The 17,538-nt window shown below is 41.2% G+C and overlaps 1 protein-coding gene, 1 non-coding gene and 1 pseudogene across 2 annotated transcripts; 1 reads left to right on the plus strand and 2 right to left on the minus strand.

The window, feature by feature from the left end:
- Positions 1–3,075: 3,075 nt before the first annotated feature.
- On the plus strand, positions 3,076–3,258 carry LOC111694313 (annotated as a pseudogene).
- Positions 3,259–4,691: 1,433 nt separating this feature from the next.
- Positions 4,692–4,884, minus strand: LOC111694311. Its single transcript, XR_002763595.1, has one exon. It is a non-coding gene; the product is annotated as a U2 spliceosomal RNA (small nuclear RNA).
- A 2,334-nt stretch (positions 4,885–7,218) lies between these two features.
- Positions 7,219–17,310, minus strand: LOC106656288 (eIF-2-alpha kinase activator GCN1). Its single transcript, XM_014377160.2, has 10 exons — positions 16,781–17,310; positions 16,433–16,535; positions 16,072–16,267; positions 10,319–15,982; positions 9,585–10,221; positions 9,157–9,501; positions 8,885–9,078; positions 8,340–8,805; positions 8,049–8,270; positions 7,219–7,963 (listed from the first exon to the last, which is right to left on the minus strand). The coding sequence occupies exons 1-10, from the start codon at positions 16,814–16,816 to the stop codon at positions 7,835–7,837; spliced, it is 7,992 nt and encodes a 2,663-aa protein (XP_014232646.1). The 5' UTR covers positions 16,817–17,310; the 3' UTR covers positions 7,219–7,834.
- Positions 17,311–17,538: the final 228 nt, after the last annotated feature.

Below are 17,538 nucleotides of genomic sequence, written 5' to 3' on the forward strand. Positions count from 1 at the left end.
ATGTTGCCAGGCCCAAAAACGTGCCCAAAATTGTTTAAACAAATTTTTTTAAACAAATGGTCAAAATTTATGTTTTTTGACCTGGCAACAAATTTTTTAAGTTAATTGGACCATTTTAAAGAGAAAAGGTCTCTTGACATTTTTCTCTAAAGTTGATAGTTTTCGAGTTATTCAACAGTTTATGTTGCAAAAAACTCGAAAATGGCCAACTTTGACATTAAAAAAATATGTGAAAAACGTAAAATTTCGATGTTGCCATAGCGTTTTCTTACACTTCAAACATCCCTTTATAAAGCCCCGAAACGTTTTAGACGATTAGATTGTTGAAAACCTGTTTGTTATAAACTTTTAAATCAGCGAGGTTGTTGGTATGACCAGCCATACGCATTGCCGGTCGGCGCTCCCGCGACTCGCTCTTGTCGCGCGCGATGTACAATTCACACTGCTAATCTTTGACAACTTGGTAAGTATTTTGTAATTCTTAATTAACAATAAACTTATTATTTATTTAAATAATACATGTAATAAGCTGAAAGTTTTATTGACTTTCGTGCATAGATTTATGATTCGCGCCACAAAGAACGCATAGTTACGACGCGCTCGACGCATTTATTTGGATAAGAGCTTTGAGTCCTTATCATGAATTTATTGATTTTACGCTGTGGGGATATCACAAAACAGAACATGGTTTATTACCAAAATATTTAACAAAAAAAGCTTTACCAGAAAATGTCATACAACCATGTAACTGCAATAAGACTTGTAAAACCAAAGCATGCCATTGCAAAAAGAATGGAGTTAGTTGCGTAGCTATGTGTGGCTGTGATTTAGATATGTGCGAAAATAAAATTTGAATAAATATAATTGATAAATAAATTTTTTAATTTTTTTCTAATTCTACTATTTATCCTGAAAAATTCGATCTTTATAATAAGTGTAAGTATGATAAAAATATATAAGTACAACTTTGAGCAATATTATTTAAATAAATAATAAGTTTATTGTTAATTAAGAATTACAAAATACTTACCAAGTTGTCAAAGATTAGCAGTGTGAATTGTACATCGCGCGCGACAAGAGCGAGTCGCGGGAGCGCCGACCGGCAATGCGAATGGCTGGTCATACCGTCAACCTCGCTGATTTAAAAGTTTATAACAAACAGGTTTTCAACAATCTAATCGTCTAAAACGTTTCGGGGCTTTATAAAGGGATGTTTGAAGTGTAAGAAAACGCTATGGCAACATCGAAATTTTACGTTTTTCACATATTTTTTTAATGTCAAAGTTGGCCATTTTCGAGTTTTTTGCAACATAAACTGTTGAATAACTCGAAAACTATCAACTTTAGAGAAAAATGTCAAGAGACCTTTTCTCTTTAAGGTGATGCCTTGGCCACAATTTTTACCGACCGAGCACGGAAAATGTATATTGAAATAACTTTTTTACTAGACCGATTTTCGAAAAACGGCTCTATGGAGCCCTCCGTATTGATGCTGTGAACAACTGCACCAAATTTCAGCCAATTTCATCGGATAGTTTTCCCGGAAAACAGGATCAAAATTTTTGACTAATGTTTGCAGGATAAAAAATTTTGATCCTGTTTTCCGGGAAAACTATCCGATGAAATTTGCTGAAATTTGGTGCAGTTGTTCACAGCATCAATACGGAGGGCTCCATAGAGCCGTTTTTCGAAAATCGGTCTAGTAAAAAAGTTATTTCAATATACATTTTCCGTGCTCGGTCGGTAAAAATTGTGGCCAAGGCATCACCTTAAAATGGTCCAATTAACTTAAAAAATTTGTTGCCAGGTCAAAAAACATAAATTTTGACCATTTGTTTAAAAAAATTTGTTTAAACAATTTTGGGCACGTTTTTGGGCCTGGCAACATGCAAATTCGGATTCGGCGGAAAATTTTACATAGGAATATGTAAAAAACTCGACTAAAAAAATTTTTTTGACCATTGCGAAGCTGGGGCCTGGACTAAACGTAACCACGTGATGCGCGGTGGCATCAGATGCGGTGTTTTACGGGGGAAAACCGTAAGGCCAGTTTACTAAACATCTGAAAATAAAGCACAAGATAGCAGCCAACAAAATTAGAGCCGGCTGCAAAATTTGCGGGTACGTCTCGATGGGAAAATATTCCCCGAAGGACGTACGCGCGCATATCAAAAAAATCATGAAGCTGGGCAGGCCGAACCCGTAAGGGCTAGAGGAGCCGCACGCGCGGCACGGCCGAATAGCTGCCGCGATAATAATAACAATAATATTAATAATAATAATAGTAACGCGGGCGGCAGTGGCGAAACTGTAAATATTTCTAGTCAAAATGATAGGGCCACTGCCGCCGAAGCGATAGGTACGAACCATGGCGCTGCGCCGAGCGGATCGGCGCAAAGTATAAGAGAGGAGGACGGTGGACCCGAAGAAGATTCGCCAGGTCCAATGATCGTGCGTACTCGTCGAGCAGCTAGGCAGCGTCTGCCTAGCATGCAGCCTCTGCAACAACACCAGACAGCGGCTCTGTAACGTCGCCACAAACAACACCGTTGAGCAGTCGAGTGACGAATGCCAACACAAGTCACTCGCCTGAGTCGCCGTGAAGAACGCTACGCCTCTACCGCAAGAACCGGAGGAGGGTCGTCCAAGAGGTCGTCAATGGGGCTCCTCAGCACTGCGAAATCAGTGTTGCCGAGTTCCAGAGGCACTTCAAGGACGTGCACTCCGTCAGAGAACCTGGAGGAGCATTGCCGCCGCTGTTCACCGCCGAACCGCCCACGGCTGCCAGCAATGAGGCCTTGGTGAAACCCTTCGAGAGAACAAAGGTGAGCCTGAAGCTCAGGAGGATGAATAACTCATCTCCTGGGCCAGACGGTGTAACCTACTGCGATTTGAAGAGGGCAGATTCAGGCTGCCATATGCTGGCTGCACTCTTCAACGCGTGTCTACGCACTAGGCTTTTATTTTATGTCCGTGTTTGTCCATCTATGTTCATTTTTTAGCAACAGAGGTCGACAGATGAAAATAATCATGTCCTATTGGAGGGCATGAGGGCATTAGATTCGTTCTAGAATCAAGTCTTTTTTAAAATCAGCCAACCCTCTGTTCTTATTAGCTTGACATCTAATACGAAGTCTATACGACTTCTAGCATGAGATAGCACTGATTTTTGAAAACCGGCATAGCGCCTGGGGCTTGCTCCGGCTTTGCCACGGGTCTTCTCTGCATTGCAGTACCGCAGAGTTAGGCCTAATAAACACTATAAAAACAATCAGTAGCTTTAAGTGCCGGTTTTCAAAAAAAAAACACTTCGATTCATAAAAAATTTTCCCTTACGGATACGACACTTTGATCCGACAGGCGAGTTTCCGACCCGTTCGCGCGCGAAGTGTTTGTAAATAAAGCCCGGTGTGTGATACGTGTATATATTTGTGTAGTGTATTTAACCGACTTTTCTGTGATTTTGACAAGACTTTTCGCTATTTTATTCTCGACGACGTCTCCACGCACACACCGAGGTCGAGAAGCGATTGTGGAGGACCCGGGCTGTCGCTGCGCATGTACGCATCCCCAGCCGGTCTGTCTAAGCGAGTATACAAGGCTCATTTTACAGTAGAAAGGTACACCTGCGGGGTAAGTCCTTTCATAGTTACATCTACGTCCTCGAGCAAAAGCAGACCGGAAGTCGACGTGCATCGTCTGCTCTCGCGAACGCTTCGGCTCTCAAACCCCAGTCCGTATACCTAAAGTCGTTGTAGCGGTATACCTGCCGCGTCTTCTGCTCTCGCGGGACAGTTGACGCAGCAGACAGCTGCTCGAGTTTACTACACGAGCAAGCAATAACATCTCGGTGTGGAAAACTACACCCTGGTGCCTCACGGATTTCAGTCTACATTTATTTCCCCCACCCAATCATAAGCCCCGCAGGACGGCTTCAATCGATATTGATATCGACTTAACGAAACTTCACCGAAGAATTGATTTGCCTGGTGGCCAAAGAAACCGCGCGCCCGTATACTCTAGGTATTAAAGTTTGTTAATAAACGTGCTTGTAATTAGTTCGAAGTTTTAGTGAAAAAATAAATAAATAATATTACAGTAAAACCGAAATCCCCCTCTTTCCAAATATTAAATAATACATTAATTTACGAATGCGCGAAGTGAGTGATTCTCAATGAGGTCAGTTTGATGCCCGAGCGTAGCGAGGGTTCAAACTGGATTCGTTGAGAATCACTCACTTCGCGCATTCGTAAATTAATGTATTATTTAATATTTGGAAAGAGGGGGATTTCGGTTTTACTGTAATATTATTTATTTATTTTTTCACTAAAACTTCGAACTAATTACAAGCACGTTTATTAACAAACTTTAATACCTAGAGTATACGGGCGCGCGGTTTCTTTGGCCACCAGGCAAATCAATTCTTCGGTAAAGAGACGACTTCGTGATTATCTGAAAAAAGACTATTTCTTGTTGTTAAAAGACTGTTCGAATGTATCTTTCATAGACAATACACGACAGTAACACCAAGCATTTACTTGTTGAAAAAACACGTATAGGCGCAAAGTCAACGTCGACTGCGTGCGATCGATTTTTCGACTTTTTCAAGACGTCGATGGTACTTATATACACAGTTTGAAAAGACCTGTATATTGTACAGCTTTAGAAGCTGTTACTTATTGTTGTATTAAGATTATTGGGCCTAACTCTGCGGTACTGCAATGCAGAGAAGACCCGTGGCAAGGCCGGAGCAAGCCCCAGGCGCCATGCCGGTTTTCAAAAATCAGTTCGATATGCTAGAAGTCGTATAGACTTCGTATTAGATATCAAGCTAATAAGAACAGATACTACACTTTGATCTTAGCCAAAAGGCCGAGAAGCGATGCTGCTGCTTAGTTTTTACTCACATTTAACTACAGAACTTTAATTTTTTACTTTTGGATTGAATTATGACCTCTAGCGGTGAAATCCGAAACTCGCCGCCGACGAGCGTATGGGTTTCCCTCTCCACAGCTATACTTTCTACTGACTGTTACATACTTGTATTTGTACATCTATAGCTGTTATTCAGCCAGATCTATAATATATATTTTTTAAATTAAAATATTCAAATATGTCAATTTTACATTTAATTTGCGTGCGGCAGTTCGTCACCGAAAAACGCAATGGAGAATTTTCGCTTTAAAGACACTAGATTTATACGGTTTTCCTATCTCTTTATACATTCATTTATTTTTCAGCTTTAAAATCATTTTTTTAATAAAACAATTTTTATTATTGAAGTTATATTTTTAATTATTGATATTGTTAAAGCAGTGTGATCGCTCTGCGTGCGTGTGAACTTATATGTTTCCATGCACATCAACAGATCCTACGATTTACAAGTCCATGGTTTTTTATTGAAAAAAATTCATGGTTTGTCTTTTACTCTTTAAATTATGAAAAAAAGCAACTTTTTTAATATTAGCAGTTTCATTAATACTAGCGAAACCATACAAGCGAATCCCCTTCAGTTAAAAAATTATTTACTTCAGATCAAATGTTTTTAATTGAGCAACTTCAAAAACATTTCTAACTTGATCGAAATGAATTAAAATTAATTTCATAATACGCAACTAATCAAGCAAGCTGATGTAATAGAAGAAATTAATTTCAATGATTTACGTCCCCGATCTAACACAGTTTTGAAGGTACATCTCAAGAAGATGCATAGACTGACAACTGTTTTTAAATAGTTATGTGGTGTCATATAGATATTTATAAGTAGCACATATATAATGATTGTAAAATATTAATTTTCGCTGCAAACAATTTGAAATAAGATAGGGCATGAATTTCGACAATTTCATATAATTATAAGTACTCGGTGACATCAGTAAGCATAACTTTTATTTAATTTTATAAAATATATACAATATCATGTACTTTACCCTGAGTATGTAAAAAATGTGATATGAATATCACGTCAGAAGGCGAGTACATTACAGACACGCGCTAGTTCATTTACATAATATACTGCAACTACTGGCCTGATCTGAATCGTTATGTGAACACTTATCAGCCGACGAAGACTAAAAAATATGCCGATAATGAATGAAATAATGAGTATCTAGATTGTCTGCCAGGATCAGGCAAACAGCCTCACAGTGAACTGCTAGACCAACTTTTCCGACTAAACTTTTCCAACCAACAATTTTCAGCGCGATGCTTTTGCCGAAGTTTGTTGAGTACGTTCATCGCATCGAATTCGGCATTGTCAAACAGTTTCGTAGAGTTTTCGACAGTTCCACTTTGATGGATCCACCACCGGCCACAACAGCATCGATCTTGATCAATGGTCTTATCGCCATCATGTATGCGTCGTAGAAAGATGCTTCGGTTTCTTCCAAGAAGTGTTCGGCATCGCATCTCGAGGTGCTCAATATCAATTTTCTTTTCTTAAGAAGCGTTTATGCTGGTCTACATTTTCTCATTTAGGGTAACACTACTCGTGACGGATATTCAAAATTTATCCAAGATAATTAATTTCGTTAATTTATTGTTAATGTCCGGTGCCTTAATTACCACTTGCAAAATAATAATCAATCATCTCGACTTGTTCAAATACTTTTAGTGGTTCCTTCCATCTTAATTTTTGTTTCAAGGACATTCAAATAAATTGTAAAGAAAACACGTGATAATGAAATAGAACATGAATATTATTATTTAGTTATGAATTTAATATCAATAAACAAAATACAGAGTATAACAGTAGGAATATGTACACCTCTTGGCATACAAATTAATATCAATGGCATCAATCAAATGATTGGCAATATTTTTCATATCACTGATTAATATCACTTCAACTAAACTTAATGCAAAAATGATCAATGAAAATTTATCATATAATAAGCCATTTAATAATGTAACAAATATTTACAAATACTAAAAAAAAATTCACAGATGTACTCAATTCAAAATGTTATTCAAAGTTTATGCCAGTGTCACTTCAAAAAAAATTCATATAAATGGAAATATCGGATTAAATATTTCAATTACTCGATAAAAAGAATAATGATGTTAGAATAGAAGGTAACATAATGTTGGAATAGATGGGACGATGTAGATACATATAAAAATGCTTAATTGTCATACACCTACGGTAAGTAAAATGTTCGTTTTTCGACAAATAATTTGATGCAACATGGGGTACGCAGATATTGACAGATTCAAATATACTTGGTGACATCAATAAGCATAATTATTATTTATTTTCATAGAATATATTCTATTGTAATCATCTTAATAGATACAAAAAATGCGCAGAAAAAACATCTATTTTTACAAATAATTAGTATGTTCTTTTCCGGTTAATTTTTGAGACGTTGTTCTTCGTAGTGAAAGACCCTGAATTCGCCGACTAGATTGCTACACAATGTGATAATAGTATCGCTCCTCACATCACTTGACCCTTATGATCATGTTCGTTAAAAAAAGTAAATTTCAAATCTTGAGTTATATCATAAGTATATCTATTCAGCGATCGAAACGCACGCGAACGACTCAAATAATAATCCATAATATTTTTCAACATACTCGTGTGCGCCATAGCTTCTCCAATAAACACCCTTATTCTATTGCGGTAAAAATGCATTCATCTTGACAAACAGTAAATAATTATATCAAACTATTTTCAATAGTTTTTTCACGCTGATAATGTTCTTATTGAACATATTATCTTAATAAAAACTGAGCGGTTTTTCCAACGGTGGTAAATGCTCAAAATCACATTACGAACAAAATCATAAGGACAACATTTGCGAACAATAATGTCTGGGTTTAACAGTGTCTCTCACGTGAGCAACGTGTCATCTAACTCTTCAACCTTACCCTCGGGTTGAGATATGGCCTTGCGCAAAACTTTACTAACTACATCGGATAAGGATTCTCTCGCACCAGGATCAAGAAGGGCCATGCATCGCTGAAATATTAAAGAAAAAATTTGTAAATAGTCTTATTGAGAAATAAAGAGCAAATTGTTTGCACAAGGCAATTTTAAGATCTACCTGTTGCTCTTCGTCGCCTGATCTCAAACGTAAAACAGCAATCAACGCTAATTCGCTATTCGCTTTAACGTAACCGTTCTTTTCTTTAGTTCCATTGACCAGCATTGGCAGAAGCGATTTCAATAATTCAGGTGACATATTTTCTGGTTTTATACTTCTCGCAAGGTGCATACATACCCTTGCAAGCAACTGTTTTACTTCGTTACTATTGTTGTTCATGGACTGTGGAAAATTGAGCAAAAAAAAATTATATCAATAATAGAACGAAACTAAAAAATTTCTGATACTTACTCTGACGAAGGGAGTGAGGATGACTTGAGGTATCGGTTGATTCGTGTTCATAAGATGCTGGAAAAGATATCCACAAGCTCGTATGCCGTTCATGGCTATTTGTATTTTTTCCGCAGCCAAATGAGTCAGTATAACTTTGCAAACGCGGTCCTTGTACTTTTCGGTGTAAATAACTTCTGGAGCTTCTTTCAGAGCTACGAATAATGCTGCCGAGCGGCCATGCTTCAATGTCCAATCGTCATTTGCACTGGTGCATAGGAGGTGGTCGTTCAATGCAGTGTCAAGTTGATCGGCATTTAAACACTTCACAAGGGCACCATAACAACCAGCAACTGCATTTCTTGTCGTATCTTCTTGGTGTCCCAACATTCCACTTAATGTGTTGAATAATTGTTTTCTCAAGGAGTCCGACGTCCGATCAGCAGCTGGTGTTATAACTCCACGCAAAGCGTGTAACATTGTTTCTCTAAAATTAGACAATATATTATTAGCTATCCTAGAAAAAAAGATTCAAGAAATTGTTCTGTGCATAGTTCAGGGCTCACCTAATCGCTGGATCATCTGCACCTTTCAAAGCTGTGTGTAACTCAACGAATAGAGGATCAGCTCGAGCAAGAACGACAACGAGATTGCTCAATGCAAAAGCAGCTTTTATTCGAACTTGTCTGTTACCATCATTCAACGATTTTAAAAATGAAGTTTGCAACTGCGGTAAGAATTGCTTCAACATAACTCCAACCTAAAAAGACAAATCAAATTATTATGTTAATCGAAACATGTAAGATATGTAGGTAAGATAAACAAAAAAACGTCTTACTTTGCCAAGTAAAATAGCTAAAGTTTCTAGTACAGCAGCTTTGACGCTGTGAGGGAATCGATCGCCAAGAATACGAATTAGTGGACCAGTAATTTGAACAACGCTTGGTTGAAGAGCTTCAGCGTTGGCTAGTTTGATTACTTCCCCTAAACCTTGCGATGCTGCTTCTTTCGCCTCCGGCATGCCGTTAAGGATAGCTTCTCGGAAGATGGGTAGAATAGGCGTTATACCCTTTGGTAAACAGAAACCTGGCAACAGTTCTTGACCTTTCAGATCCGATACAGCAAAACGTACAGCTTGACGAATGTCGCCGACATGATAAATTTGCTGATCTGAATTGAGGGTCTGCAATAGAAATTATGATTTGAATAAATAAAGTAATCTTATGAATTATCCACAGCAATAAAGTGACATTGCCACAATCAAACCTTGGTAACAGCAGTCAAAGCCTCCCAACTCATCTGCAGTACATCCTTGTCTTGATCAGTAAACAAGTGGATGAGACCGCGCAAAAGTTGTGGTACGTAATGATTGTAATCCGCTCTGGTCTCCCGGCAAAATGCACACAGCAGAGTAGCAGCACTCTTGCGCCTGGCCAATTCTTCCGATCTCGTAGCTTCCATGAGCTGATCCATGACGGTGCGCACGCCCGAGTCGTCCGTTATAGAGAGAATAACGGCTTGACAATACTCGAGTTCCTGCATCTCGTCCGGCGTACCTTGTGCGCTCGACAGTGCCGTCAGCAGAGCCGGCAGAATTTTGTGCAAGTACTTTGTCAGAGAATCGCCGGCGACGCTGGCGAGAATCGACAGGGCTTTCGTGTTGACCGGCGAGCTCGTGAGCTGAGGCACCAAGTACGGAAGTACAACTCGAGATTTCACGGCCATCACCTGTCTCAAGCCGTCGAGGGTGTTTTCAGCCTCCTCGGGATCTGACGAGTTTAGCTGAACCAGCATAGCTGGTAGAATATCTTCAAGGGCACGAACACCTACGGTAGAGTGCAGACTGTCAAACGTTTTAGCAGCAGCTTGACGTACTTCCGGCAGTGGGTCACTGAGTGCTTTTCTGTAATTATAAATAAAAAAAAAATACGAGTAAAAATTAGTTTACCATTATAATTTAAGTCATAAATCGAGAAACTGCATATGAGTTCGCTGCTTACCTGACAGTTGGTACCAAACTATTGGTGAACGACAGTACCATGTCTTTGCTGGTGCTGGCCATGATCTCGGACAATCCGATGCAGACGCCTTGGCGCTGATCGGCGTGCTCGCTCTGCAGACCTCTCTCCAATATGGGTATAATCTCCGGCAGCACTCTCTCGCCCAGCTTCCTCACCAAGTCGCCGAGGGTGCGAGCGGCGACCTGCCTCTTGTCGTAGCTCGTGCTGGCCAAGCAGCCGAGCAGCAAGCTGAACAGAGTCGGCAGAATTTCGCGAAGCGTGCGCGGCGTGTTGGTCACGACGACCTTCCAGACGTGAAGCGCGGCCTGGCGCACCATGAGAGCGACGTCGGAGCGTCCCATGTACAAGCCGGCCAAGACGCGATTGCGCCGCTCGGCGCCCAGTGCCTTGATGATGGCGTGGTGGGACTGCTCCGTGCCGAAGTTGTCGTCCTCGCTCGCCGTTTCCGTCGACATTTTGCCGGACACGCCGGAAATTCTGTAGAGCAAATCGCCCAAGAGTTGCACCGACGAGTAGCGAATTCTCCAATTGTCATCGAACAGTCCTCTCTCGAGCTCCGGGAGCAACAGCATGATCGCCGAGTCGGCGTACAAGTTAACGATTCTCTGCCCAGCCCTCAAAGCCGTCTCTCTGACGTACTCGTTCTCGTCGGCGAGCGCCTTCAAAATGGGATTGATGATCTGGCCGATGTAGGGCGTGAATTCGGTGGTGAAGGCGCTCGGCATGTAAATGAACATCATGATGTAGCCGTCCTTGACGTGCGGTGCAATATCCGTGCGTTCAGCAGTGCTGATGATCTCTGGCATGAGCTTGTGCAGCTTCTCGACGCCGAGGCCGCGAACGACCTCGGAGAGACCCTGAGCCGCGCCGGAACGATCGACGCTACTGGCCTCGGAGGTCAGTGTCATCATGAGCCAAGGCAAAAGATCTTCGAAGCTCGACTCGCCCATGCCCCTAACCATAGCGCCGAGGGCACGCGCCGATACGCTACGCACCTCCGGGACGGGATCGAGCAGGCTCGTTTTCAAGCCAGGAATGATCGTAGGCAGGTAGGGTGTCAGATCCTTCTGATCGGTCAACGAGTACATGTTGCCAATGATCTGAGCGGCCATTTTTCTCGTCTCCGTCGATCTGTCCATGAAAGCTCGCTGCACCACGGGCATGATCAACGCGAGCGACGGCGCATCGATGAAATGCACGAATTGCGTGTCCAGCAACGTCTGCAAGCACATCGCGGTCTTTCTCGATGGATCTTGCAAAGCCTTCAGGAGCACCGGTACGATCGCTTGGATCTCGGGATTACGGATGACGCTGCCGATGACTTTGAGAGCCTCGGCGCCAGCCTCTTGGACCTTGGTGTGCGAATCGCTGAGCACTTCGATGAGTTTGGGCACGATGCTCGGCAAGCAACTGGACAGTTGTTTGGGGGCGCAATAAGCCATAGCGCCGAGGAGCTCGACCGAACCGGTCTTGGTTCTCCACGAGTCCTTTTCGAGGCCGTCCAGCAGACTCGGCAGCACGAGTTTGACGCCGTGAGCCGAGAGTCTGCTCATGACGACGCGCGCGGTTTCGTCCGTGGCCGCTCTGACGTATTGACTGGAGTCGCCGAAACAACTCAACAAATGGGGTATGGCGTGCACGATATACGGCTCGAACAATCTTCCGAGCATCGTGCACAGCATTTCAAAGGCGAACAGCGCACCCTCGCGATGCTTGTAATTCTTCTTGTCTTGAATGGCGTTGGTGAGAGTCGACATGATTTCGTGCTGTTTCAGCGCCAATATTCCCAGCCCCTTGACTAGACCTGCCAGACCGTAGGATGCTCCTCTGCGGTCGCCGTACTTGTCGGCGTTAAGAAGTTGATGCATGAGTTTCTCGATCATTTTTGGAGTATCGTCCTTTATGGACGGTACCAGATACGGCAAGCAATTTCCCACGGCTTCTTGCACCTGCTGCGACGGCGTCGACAATGCCGCGATCAGTCTCGTGACGATGGGTTTGATTCTTGGATCGTCTTTGTCCAAATGCCGAGCTAGCGATCCCATAAGAATGACGACGCTCTGCTTGATGCAATCGAATTTGCCGGTTTTCGGCGCTTTGTCCATGAAGTCCTCGAAAACGGGCAATAGAGTCGCGATGTTTTCCCGACCATGAAGATCGACGGCAGCCATCGCGGCCGTGAACATATCCGTTCTGACGGTCGTGTTGCGGTCGCCCAAGCCGGTCGACACGAAAAACTGAATGAGCGTCTGTACCGTGTCGGCCTGCAGAAGCGGAGCAAACTGCGCGAAAGCTAGCGCGACACCGCGACGCGGACCCCAAGTGTCGATCGGTTGTTCCACGACTCGTCCGAACTCATTTAATTTGGGCGGAATCATGGCCAATTTGCTGTTGTAAAGGGCGAGCAGTCGGTCCAAGATGTCGGGCATGAGCCGTGGCTCTTGAGAAATCAGGCTCGCCAAGGCACTGGCGGTAGCTTGTTGAATCGCTTCGACGGGATGCGGGATATCTTCTATAACCTGGTCGCATAGAACCGCTGGATCGGCTTTCAATTCGGCTTCATTCCACAATTTCTCGGCTAATTCTTTATTCTCGTCGCAAACGTCGAACTTGGCAATCCATATCCTCTTCGTTAAATTCAGGAGTTGTTCAGGATTTACTTTGTTGTTGGGGAAAGCATCCTTCATGATCAGCAAGCTTCTTAAAGCTGCGTCTCTTACGACGAGCGAGGGATTTTGTAACGCGCTGAGCAGCGAATCTATTTCCTCGGAAGTGGCCAGTGCAGCCCCCTCGACACCGCTGCCGGAATGAGCGACGTCCAGGAACGTCATTACCGCGGCGGTCAGTGTGCGTCCAGTCGTCTCGCTCATCAGCTCGATCAACAGATCAAACATCTGCTTACGCGGCAACAAGCGAGGATGACAAGGATCCTCGGGATCGGTCGAACTTCCCCGCTGCTTGGAGTGCTCTTGAATGATTTGCAGTCCTTGGGCGATCATAGAGTCGTCCTTACAGGTCAGGAGAGTTTTCTTTATGAATGGAAAAACGTAACAGAACGCCGAAGCGCAGAACAATAGTTTCCTTTTAATCGTGATCGAATGTATCATATTTAAGGTTCTTTCGATGGATTTCGGCAGTGACTCCGCCTCCCATTCTGGATCCAAATCGCATTGTGGCTCGTGCTGTCTCAGTGTCACCCTCGCGATCATTTCGTTCAAGGTTGAATCGTGAGAAATCATGATGGCATCGCGTAACTCGACAAAAAGCTCAGCCATAACTGGCGCAGCCAGAGGTGACGCCAAATTTCTCAAAATCGAAGGAAGCAGATCTTTAAAGTAGAACGACAAATGATAACCGTTTCCTTGCTTTGCTGCTCTGATCATTGACACAACATTGGTGATGACAGTATTCATTTCCGTCAGTTTGCGCCTGATTGCATTTTCTTTGTTGACTTGGGCTTTCAATGCTTCTTCTTGTTTTGGCGTCAGTTTAGGCTCTTTAATCTTGCCTTCTTTTTTGCGTTTTTCATACAGCTCTCTTCTTAATTGCAGTTCTTCTTGCTGCTCTTTAAATGAATATACTTTGCTCTCGCGTTTCATATTCATAGCATTCAAAATGTCATTTTCATTGTTTCCTGGCAGAACACTCTTATCATACAATTCACCTTCAGGAGTCAAATATATGAAATACTCATCTTTTGTTACTTTTATTATTTCTGGGTCATCCAGTTTACTAGTTATGTAGGTGGTTAAACTGCCCAGTAGCACCTCAGGAGCAATGGCAACAACTGTTTTCAATGCATTTTCATAAGAAAGAGTAGGTTTATAATTTTGGACAAAGAGCTTTTTAATCTCAACACTGTTTTTACGCAGGTAATTCACAGGGGTACCAAAAAAGTGCTTTACAACTTTTTGCCAAAGAACTCTTTGAGCTTTCAATATCATTGGATGATGTGCAGGTACTAAAACATCTCGTATGAAGTTTATTGCGTGCTGCTCATGCACAAAAGTGCCAGAACAAATAGCAGACAAACCACTTGCAAGAGAAATGCTGTTTACAAGTTTCTCATTATTTGCCTCTTCTTTAATATTTTCTTTATTTTCACTCTCTGATTTGAATTTACCAGACTCCAGGACTTTGTTGAATTCTAATAATAAAGATTGCACAGGTTCATAAGTAGCAATGTCAGTTAACAATTGTTGCAACAAATTTGAGCATTGTTTTCTTGTCTCATATTTTGGAGTTGTAATGCAAACAACAATAGCTTTGTGCAAACCAGCTAAAGCTTTTGCATTAATTTTATTAGAAAATTCACGTATGAGTTTGTGACAAAATTTCATGAGAAAGTAAACTGTATCATCACTGCAAGTTGATAAAAACTTTTCAGATGAAAAAATCTGATCGTCTATAGCTGACCACAATACACTTTGTTTTTGATTTTCTACCTTATTGTAACTCATAAGTGTTAACAATAAACATGCTGCATATAAGCCTGTATTAACAACAGGAGGTTGAGCACTTTGTTGAGCAGCTTTAGTTATTGTTTGAATTAGTAGTTGAACAATGTTATCGGCGCAGTTACTTATAGCTTTATCTGGGATCGAGAAACACATTTTGATGTATGCAGTTTGAACTGCTGGAGTAGCATTCTTCGAGTTCATACCTTGTTTAAATGCTTCAATAACATTTTTTGGTACTTCATTATCAAAGTTAGCACTCCATATAGCCATCATTTCTAATGCATGGCATAATGTTTTTTCGTGCACTTCAGTTTTTAGAACATTAATAAAATGATTGCATGCTGCTTCAGCTAATTTTGGACGATTGCTTTCGCTGACAGCATTTTCGTTAAGTTTTCCAGCACACTCCAAAACTGATATTTTGTGCGTAAGAACAGTCAGTTTACCTTGCGAACCATTGAATACAGCAAACACATTTTTTAAGAGTTCTTCAACTACAGCACTATTGCTACAATTACGTATTAATTTTTGGCAAGCAATGGCAGACTCCTCTCTTACTAGATCATCCTTTGAAATTAAATTAGCTAATATTCCTTTACTTATATCTGGAACATAGGGATCCAAATTTAAATTAAGTAAGAGTAAAATATGACCCACAGTTTCAATAATGATTTCTGGACTGCGCAGCATTGCTTTTTGTAATGCTGGCAACAATTGAGTCTTGAAGTCATCATCTTTAATTACTTTCAAAAATGGTTCCGCTGCATCAATGAGATAAAGTTTTGGTTTTTTTTTGCAACTAACGCACACTTTGATAAATGCTGGCAGACAAGCTACTTTCAATCTTTCACAGAGTTTACTTTGGTTTGCTTCAAGAAATGATGTCAGAATTCCAGAGATAACTATTAAACCTTCACTAGCTTCAGCATCCTCTATTACACTTACAAATTTTTCATCTAAGTCATAATCAACATCCTTCCATAAACAAAAAAACTGACCCGTCACATTTCTGGTAAGTTTTTTATCTTCAACTGCTAAGGCCGATGCACATAATATAGCTTGAGCTAGAATTAATCTTGCTATTTCTGAGTCATCTTTTGAACAGATCATATCGTTAGATCCATAACGATAAATCAGAAAACTCCATTTTAATACTAGGTAGGCTGACGCTCCTGTGCTACGCCTTAAAAACAAAAATATCATTCATTTATATAGGCTTCCAAGGTTAGTTAATTAATTCTAGACTATTTAAAGAAAAATCAAAAAACCTACGTAGGCATCACATTTTTATGCCATTCAGCTTGCTCGCAGATGACATTGATCATTTGCCTGAAACCCTCTTGTGGACGAGTTACCAATATACATTTGATCAATTTTTGCACATAAAACTGAGATGAATTATCAGTATATCTGTGTATCGTAAGGGATAAACTTCTGCAAATCCAACTGATGATTTTTTCATTGATCTCTGTAATAAAAGTGTAAAAAAAATAAGTCTTGCTCAATGTGTCACAATCATTGAAAAGCAAAATTAAAAAAGAGTTTATTCATAACATCTGCTTATGGACACAATCATAAACTACTTTTTAACATTTACATGCATAAACATATCAAGGTTCATAAAAATATTTACCAGGACATATTAAAATCTTCATAACTTGTTCAATGACCTGTTTGCGTTCAGATTTGCTGGACACCTGAATACGACTTGGCAAATCTTTCAGGGCCTTTGTCAGCTGTAAAAAAAATAGCAACCATTACATGTGGAGCAATCATACATTTTTTTGGTGAACAATTCAGCTCTCGATTACGCATTTTGGATAGGAAAAGTGAGATGAAGGGAAGGAAAAAGAGAATTAAATGCAAAAAATATGAGGCAGACGTGGCCAAGGGAGAAACACGTGTACGATAATAGGCGATGCATGCGGGCAAAGAGAAGCCCACCGAGGAAGATGGTTAAATAGAAAATAAGAGCGCTCACTTTATCTTCCTCTACCATTCCATGGTGGCATGCCATTTTGCAGGGCAGATCTGTGAACTAGGCTCTGTTTATTTCATCAACAGCAGCCATACACCACTGTAATCGAGTGCGATGGTGCAAGCAACAGCGGCAGCGGCTAAAGTATGTGATATATATGCCGGTCTCTCGGCGTATTACTCTCGAGTTGGCAAGCAAGCCGTATCTGCCGAGGTAGCGACTCGTATCGTAACGTGTCGGTGTTTAGTATAGGTTTCCCCCTGTATGGGACTTTGTAGTCATGTGCGGGTTTTTGCAATTGTGCGCGCGCGCCACGGGCCACAGCCGCCGCCGGTTCGCTGTAATATCACGCACGATACGATGCTTGGCTACAGGCTATGTATATTTTCGGAGCGCAAATCTACAATTCGGCGCGTGTCGATTTAGCCATGCGTGCTGCATTATCATCATTGCAGAAGTCATTCTCGCGAGCGGCAAGTCACGAATTCGACATTTTATCATACTTGATGGGCATCACGAGATTATCAGTTGAATATTTCTTGAAATAGTTTAATTGTCATTTTGGAAAATTTTAGAACATCGCGGTAAGAATCAGAATTATAAAGTATGCTTAGACAAATATCTTAATGATTGGCATTAGTGCTAAAATCAGAAGTATCAAGTATGCTTATAAACAAATATCTTAATGATTGGCATTAGTGCTATGATAGATGAAATTATATTTTCAAGTCTTTGACAGTATGATCAAAGATACTCTGTAA

Source organism: Trichogramma pretiosum, unplaced genomic scaffold (genome assembly GCF_000599845.2).
Source record: "Trichogramma pretiosum strain Unisexual culture from Peru unplaced genomic scaffold, Tpre_2.0 scaffold64, whole genome shotgun sequence".
Taxonomy (NCBI): Eukaryota; Metazoa; Arthropoda; class Insecta; order Hymenoptera; family Trichogrammatidae; genus Trichogramma; species Trichogramma pretiosum.